This window comes from Bacillus rossius, chromosome 11 (genome assembly GCF_032445375.1).
Source record: "Bacillus rossius redtenbacheri isolate Brsri chromosome 11, Brsri_v3, whole genome shotgun sequence".
NCBI lineage: Eukaryota > Metazoa > Arthropoda > Insecta > Phasmatodea > Bacillidae > Bacillus > Bacillus rossius.
The window spans coordinates 56,912,079-56,920,180 of NC_086338.1; the positions used below are offsets into that span (position 1 = coordinate 56,912,079).

General features: G+C 36.3%; 1 protein-coding gene across 3 annotated transcripts in view; it reads left to right on the forward strand.

The window, feature by feature from the left end:
- Positions 1–6,770, forward strand: part of LOC134537082 (proton-coupled zinc antiporter SLC30A1) — a 46,543-nt gene extending 39,773 nt beyond the window's left edge. For all 3 annotated transcript variants that reach the window (XM_063377322.1, XM_063377320.1, XM_063377321.1), the window contains exons 7-9: positions 804–915; positions 1,318–1,425; positions 4,482–6,770. In XM_063377322.1, coding sequence (XP_063233392.1) covers positions 804–915; positions 1,318–1,425; positions 4,482–4,658 — 397 coding nt within the window. In that variant the 3' untranslated portion in view covers positions 4,659–6,770. The remainder of the gene's footprint in view (positions 1–803; positions 916–1,317; positions 1,426–4,481) is intronic.
- The last annotated feature ends 1,332 nt before the right edge of the window (positions 6,771–8,102 follow it).

Genomic DNA, 8,102 nt, shown 5'->3' on the forward strand with positions numbered 1-8,102 from the left:
ACGCATAATGTTACTATTGAGCATTCGTACAAGAAAAAGGAGTGCTTACTTTTGGTCACGTTTAAGTAACTTTGTTCAAGTGACGCATACAGCAGAAAAAAATACAAATGTGCCGTATTTACCTGAATATAATGCTATGAATTCCACCCAAAAACTGTGGAAACTTAAAAGTGAGGTACGCATTATGATTGCAAATGTGTATCTTGCCGTGTTTGTTTGCTAATTGTGTGTGTGTCATGATGTGTGATTGCAACAAAGAGAGTAAAAAAAAAAAAAATTGGTGCGTGTACTTAGGTACGTGCGTGAGAAGTTATACTTCTTTGGCATCATTAAAAAATAGTTTTTAATTGCATGCAAGAATAGTGCGTGGAGTCCCTCCGCGCGGAAGAAGTGAAACTTCGTAATGTGGAAATGAAAATAGGAAGGGGTAGAAATTGATTGTTAGTGAAATCATATTGTATCAAATCAAACTAAAAAAAAATAAATCATGAAATCATTCAACGTTAAAAGATGTTTATTTAATCAAGCGGATGGGTTCACCCCAAGGAGAAAATTGACGCGGCGAGACCTCGTGGACATAGAGAAATGACACACACTCACTATTTATGTGTCTATGAAACACGCATTCACTCTCGCTCTGTCTCTTTCTATTCCCCCTCCCCAGGAGCGTTAAACGTTTAACGCAACAGTGCTTTCATACCCCCTCCATGGTAGCGTTAAACGTTTAACGCAACCTTGTTGGAAGTCGCATTAGAAGTATAACTTCAAAGAAGTGGAATCACGTAGTCGATGTCTGTGTCCAGGTGCAGGAACCTGTCGGAGTACATGAAGATAGCGGAGAAGGTGAAGGAGTTCTTCCACAACGAGGGGATACACTCCACGACGATCCAGCCGGAGTTCGTGGAGCTCGATAATGTGAGTAGTATTTAAAGTTTTTTTTTTTTTAAGGAAATTATTAATATAGATTGTTTGGCCTGCCCTTGTATACTCCACTTTTTTTTTTTTTTATTATATATATATATATATATATATATATATATATATATATATATATATATATATATATATATATATATATATATAAACGTACTTTCCATGAACAGGTTTTGTTTTTACGAATAACTTTACCTTACAAAAAAATTTTTTCTCCCGCATGATTGTCGCAACCCCTACTTTTCAAACTTGATTTTAGAATGAAATGTGCGACGATTATGCGAGAAATCACAGTATATTGACATCGAGTGATTGGGCGATGAGTTGCTTGAGCCCGTGGGGCGGTCGCTGAGAGAAGTATTTGTGCCCGTCCTGTCCCGGCAGTTCCCCGAGGACACCGTGCGGCCGGCCCAGTCGGAGGACTGCGTGCTGGACTGCCCCAAGACGGACAAGCCGTGCACCTTGTCGACGTGCTGCGGCCCCTCCAAGCACGTGAGTCGCCGCCCCCGCTGACCCACTTACTCCTTCATTCATTCATTCATCTCTGTTTTAGAAGCGCAACTGATTTTATGAATAAATTTTCGAGAATTCCACTACCCTTGTTTAATTTTATTATTATTATTATTATTATTATTATTATTTCTTTTAGGGGCATGGGATGTTGAATGCTGGCAGTATAAATGGCTCGAAATTTTCAATTATTCTGTCGTATAGTCCTTAGCAAAGAAAGTTCTTGTTGAAGTATTATATAAGGCGCTGGGACGCAAGATTTTCTATTGTGGTCTCTTGGTGAAATATGTATTCTCACATAACGAAAATTAATTTCAGTACTTTTATGTAATTATAAGCTGAGTTGTTTAACTTAATAGGTTTGGAAAAAAAGGTTGTGTTATGGATGTGTGTGTTTTTGTGGGGTGCACAATAACTGGTTAATTAGACGTCCTCTGGCTTTATTGTTTTTTTTACACACTAAAAATTAGTTGTTTTTTTATACACAATTTGTGGTTTTAGAACTAACACCTGACCCCAGAAAACTGTAAATAAAATTTACCAAAAGCAGTGTAAAATTTCTGTGTGAAAATTTTTACTTCCAAAATTTGTATTGTGCTATACCCTGTGAATCTAAACTTTTTAATGTTTGTAATTCTGAAAGGAAACATCATTTCCAGAAAAAAAAAATCATTTAAAATTCTAAAATGTTTTTGATATCCCAAGTAGTTTACCTTGTTAACGAGTGGTGTGTGTGTTTGTGTGTGTGAATGTAAGAGAGACTTAGAATTTTTTTTTTTTTATCCCTCCATAAATTCAGTTTTGCGTTCTAGAAACAATCTCAAAAAAAAAAATGTGACCTTTTCTATAACTGTCATAAAATTTGAACCATTGAAATTGGTGGTTAATTATAAAAGCCTATTACAAACATGTATGGTCAAAATTTAGCACAATTTTGGTTGTTATTGTCTGTAATCAGCAAGAAGTGCTTTCACTCTCCTTGTTTTCTTTGTTGCGTGTTAAGAGTTCTGCAACGAATTTTCACAGTTGACTGATAAAAAAACACAAGCATTTTGGCTTAAAAAAATTTGAAAAATTTTGTATTTGGGTGTGCACATTTGGTTAAAAAAAACTATATGCATGATTTAATAAAATGGTCTGGAAATTATTGGGAATATGTTTTGTCAGGTAATCTTTAAATTTTGATCCTGAAATTCTGCAGGCCTTGGCCCACTCATGAAGTTTGTGTGTTGTGTGTCTGTGCGTGTTTGTGATCGCACGCGTGGATTAAACTTGATTGTGTGCTTTTATTGATAGTTCTGTGAGATTATTATTTGCATACTTAGATCTCAGTCTGTATAATTCTAGGATGAGATGTGAAATATACACAATGGTGTTTGCTGATGACAAATAGGATTAGTATCAGATGTTAAACATCTAGACAGGCTGGGAAAGTTGTAACATTAAAGCCTGTAACTTGGAAAATAATGTAAGATCGTTATTGGTAACTATTAAGTTATCGATAAAGCTGATTCAAATACATATATCAGTAGTTTGGCTAACCATCAGTTAGGTGGAAGTAAAATAATATTTTAAAATTCTCGCAATATGATTTTATATAACCTTGAATTACCTGGGATAGTAAATTAACCGTTAATACAAGATGTCAACACTTTTTCAGTTGATGATATGGTTAACACATAGTTAAATTTTACAACAACAAAAATACAAATTTCACTACTATTCAGTTGGATAGCATTTCTGTTTTCTGGAACATATTGCTCTGATATTAATAACAATCTGCAATAATAGAATGCTATCTTAAAAATATTGAAGACATTGCACAGGGAAATAAATAATTTATACTCTTAGAATCTAATATCTTTCATCAGTACTGAAATTTCTTTTAGTCCAACTTAACTCTTATCTACTTCAATTACATCTTACTATTTTGGGTAAGCATGGTAGATATACTTTAATATCCAGATATATACCAGTGAGTGACATAAAATGAACACAGTTTTTATGTTCTTTTCATATAACTTAATAAAATTGAAATTGAAGTTATCGTTAGCTAGCCTAATTGCATACTATAAATAACACTAACAATCACAATTGTATGTACATAGCACTTGTACCTAATAATCATTTTTTGTTGTAATATACATACCATAAGTAGATATACCATTTGAGTATTGTTCTATTTCTTTTCTGCTTTGCTGAATGGCTTTCTATACAGAAGTCCTGTGGTTTCCGAAAATCCAGTTTATCATAGCTGGGGTGATGATTTCTAGTAAAACATTGATCACAATGTTTGAAGTTCTAGTTGTTTCGTCATCTAATTCCGCTAGTGCACAAGTTCAGCTTTTATAAAGAATGTCTTATGTCGTTGATTCGAGAAAGCAATTAGTTTGTAGAAGATACACTTTGACAAATGTTGAATAATAGTCCATAGGTTTGTGTAAGTTTCCGTGCTCTCGAACATAGTCTTGATCATCATTTGTCATAATTAAGGGAATAATGTTCCTCGCAGTTCTTGCTCTAATTACTCTTCCACTTACTATACCTCCTTTTGTCATTCTCTTATTTTTCGTCCTACAATTCCGCTTATTATTCCTCATTTTTCTCCGCGGCTTATTCTTCCTCTTCTTCATACTCTTTCCATTATTCTTCCTCTTCTGCATACTCTTTCCATTATTCTTCCTCTACTTCATACTCTTCCCATTATTCTTCCTCTACTTCATACTTTTCCCATTATTCTTCCTCTACTTCATACTCTTCCCATTATTCTTTCTCTTCATACTCTTTCCATTATTCTTCTTGTTATTCTTCCTCTTTTTCATACTCTTCCCATTATTCTTTCTCTACTTCATACTCTTCCCATTATTCTTCCTCTTCTGCATACTCTTTCCATTATTCTTCCTCTTCTTCATACTCCCCATTATTCTTCCTCTACTTCATACTCTTCCTGTTATTCTCCTTCCTCGTACTCTCCCCACTATTCTCCCGAGGCCGCTGGTCCCCCGGCCGGGAGTGACGCGGGTGTGCTGTGCCGGCAGGGGCGCGACACGCCGTCGCCCGGGGACACGCCCTACATGTGCCGGCAGCGCGGCAGTGCCACCAGCTTCACGGCTCGCATCCAGGAGGAGATGAGCGAGATGGAGAGCGGGCGTCTGCTGACGGCGGGGGGCCTGTGTCCGGCCGCCAGCACGGACAAGGAGCCCCCGGGGGTTTGACGATGGCCCGCCGTGTCCTCCCCGCGCCTCTAGTCCCGCCGCGTGCGTTTCTTACGTATAGGTCGACACTTCGCCGTGCGACCTCACGTCTCGACTCCTCCTGAGAGACACCGCTCGCTCGTCCAACCGATCAGTTTGTGGAAGGGAGTAGGGTAATTTAATATTTGTGCGTTCAACAATTAGGGGGAAACGCACTTTAAAAAGAACAGGTTACTTTTAATATAGGAATTAAAAATTGTATTTATAAAATTCCAAGAGTATGGCAGAGGGGTTGGAACAATTTTATTTTAGGGGCTGCAGGTTAAAAACGAACATTGACGAAGTCCTGGTGTATGTGTCTACCCTCAAGGTTCCTGCTATTCCTCTACCCTTTCCACCCCATTTTTTTTTTTTAACCGTCAATTTAAATCTCCAGCTTTATTTTCAGGACATAGTGAACAAGTCACTAACCATTGGAACATAATGTTGGGTCTTAATATTTATTGTTGTCATGATTCAATATAGGGTGGTAAAACTTATATTTGGTTCTTGTCAACTGAAAAATTGTTCCTCCAATTTATGCTCCACTGGAAATCATTCATACTAAATAGAGAAGGGTTATGAATTAAAAGTATAAAAAAAGGAATCTGTAGTGTGTTAAAAGTGTAAGTCATATGTGAAGATCTCAAAATAAAAACTTTTCTGAACTCCATTTTACATTTTGAACCCATAATAGCCATGAAGTAACTGGCAACCCGTGAGATATAACCTGAGCTGGTTTTTCTAAATTTGAAGTTGTCGTGTATTGGGGTGGCTATAGTATCGAGGCAGTATTGAAGTTGCACTTTTGTAGCAGTTCTAGCAGTGATTTTGTTGTTTTTGTCTACCCGGAGGCTGTTTGCATATCTCAACTTGGTTCCGGCTAACCTCCAAATTGTAACTAATATAGATTTGGTAATATTGACTGAGCCACTCTTGGAGATATTAGCTTAGTCTATTAAACATGGCTGCATCTTATTGTTTTTGATGGACTTCTTAGCCGCAATCGAAAACCTTTTTTGCAATTCTTTGCAACCAGCCCATCTCTGAAGGTGACTCCGCATTGAACCTTTTAAAAACAGGGAATGAAACTATACTGTGCACTGTGATTTTGTATGTTAAATTTAGGCCTTGTAGTTTCATGGATTTTCCTGTTTTTGTGTGCTGTTGTTCTTAAATTTTGACTGTTTTTTTTTAACATATAAGTTTTTTATTTAATAAAAAAAAATTGTAAAATGTATAATTTTGGCTCTGCTTGTGAGTGCTTTAAATTAACTTTTTTTTTACATGGTCTCGTGTTTTCCAGTTATTTAATATATTTTTTTTTGTGCATTGAACTAAGAGTTGACTAAATTGGCTTCTTCCTTTATGTCTTTGCATGTGATTAGAAAGATGATTGATTTTTATGAAACACCCAGAATTTATGATGTACACAGCATTAATTCGTAGTTCTTAGTTTTAATGTAAGTCATGATGTAATGTGCTAAGTCACTTAATTTGTAGAATGTAAAGAAATTATGGGCTGAAAAGATACATAGTTCAGCTATTGCAGTGTGGATTCTCAACCATGTTATTCTGTACAAACAACTTTGTTCACTAACTTGCACAGTTAACATTGTGTGCTTTGCACTGCTGGTGCGTTATCATTTGGTTACAATATGATCATTTTCAAGCAGGTAACGAATGGAAAGTTGTGTATAGAAAAACTTATCATATTAATCACATTATTTAAATAATAATGGAGAGTTTCAAGTTCTGATTCTCTTTGCACCGCCTTACTGCACACATGGAACTAAAATATTTGGTGAACGACTCATTTAAATGTTGTTTTGTGTGCTTTTTAAGCTATTGTACAGTTTTTTTCGGCTTATGGTAATTTTTATGATTCTAAGACTTCTCTGAAGCATTAACAAAAAATATGTTATTTTTTTATTTTGTGGTATTGGCCATGCTGCTTGTTTTTGAAATATTACTCCTGCAGTGACATTTTTAAGTTGTTTTGTTGTAAAGTATTAATGTTTTTTTCTTATATCTTTATCAATAATAATTTCTTTGCTGTATTTTCAGGAAAATAAATTACATAATTGCAGTGCAGATAAACCCTTTTTTAATGTGTGGAATGGAAGTCACCAGTTTTTGGGGTAATTGACATTTCAGCAGCTGTGTTAAGTGCAATCATAACTTATTTCTGGCAAATCATGGTGTGGTAATGAATGGTGATAATGTTTACGTTGAGTGGTTGTTTATTATAAATTAAGGTTTTGTGCACTACTAGATTATGTAAAAACTGGAACTTCTATTTATTTTTCACTTTAGGTTGGAAAAAAAATTGTAATGCAAAATACAGGATAGTATAAGAAGGGAAATTGATACTTAATGTTGTTATGTAGGACTGAGGGAAACAAATTGTCAAATTGGACAAAAGTTTGACTTGTAAGAATGTAACAAGAGTCTATCATATAAAATAAAGTATAACATGCAGCAACAATTGTTTCACAACCACATGGTGAATGGCAAAGTTTAACTTAATGATGATTTAAATTATGGATAATTTTAGTATCGTGTGATAGCTTATCAAAGGACAGTTGCTGGGATAAATTCAACATGTGGCTTGTAGTCATGTATGGTGCATGAAACTAATGCTCAGTATTATCATCAGGTACATAGTGAAGTCGAATTGAAATAGTGCAGTATTCAAAATTTGATAGTGGGTTTTTCGTTCCCCTCAGACTGTGTAGTTGCCCCCAGAGACTTGGAAAGCCCGCCTCGTCAGGGGTGTATGTGTGTATGTGAGGCGGGATGATAATTGTGACACTCGCTGGTGCTTCTAGCGCGGTGTCTCCTCTGGACTGGCGCGCAGTCTTCTCGTCGTCACAGGATAACTGCGAGATCTGAGCTGTGGCCGTAATATTACATGGTGGATTAATGGATGATAAATATGTAATGAAAGTCCCTTGAGTGCTTTCAAGAATCTCTGTACCTGTTATTTCACGTCTAAAAATTGTCATGAAAACATGCTTTTTAGCCATTTTTTTCACTCTTCTAAAAGTACGGTTAAAAAATTAAATGCAAAAACAGATGTACTCATCTGCCCTCAGGGTGTTTTTAATGATTTTCGTAAAAAGACCTCACTGATACCTTGAGCAGTTTTTGAATCGCGTGGTGTTTTCTGAAGCTGCCCACCGTCTGTGTGTCTGGGTAGGCGGAGCTTTGAGGCAACGGGACTGCCAAGATGAAGGTGGCTTCCAAACCACTTGGTACGTGCTGAGCCGGAAATATTACCCTCGACACTTTAGCCTGATGTGTCGGAATTCACTGCGACCGAGGCGAAGTCCTGTTCCTGCTAACTTACCTGCTGGCTGGTATTTGATACAGTTGGCTCCGGTCCCAACTGTTAACATGTAGACTGTATACCTTGGTGTTTAT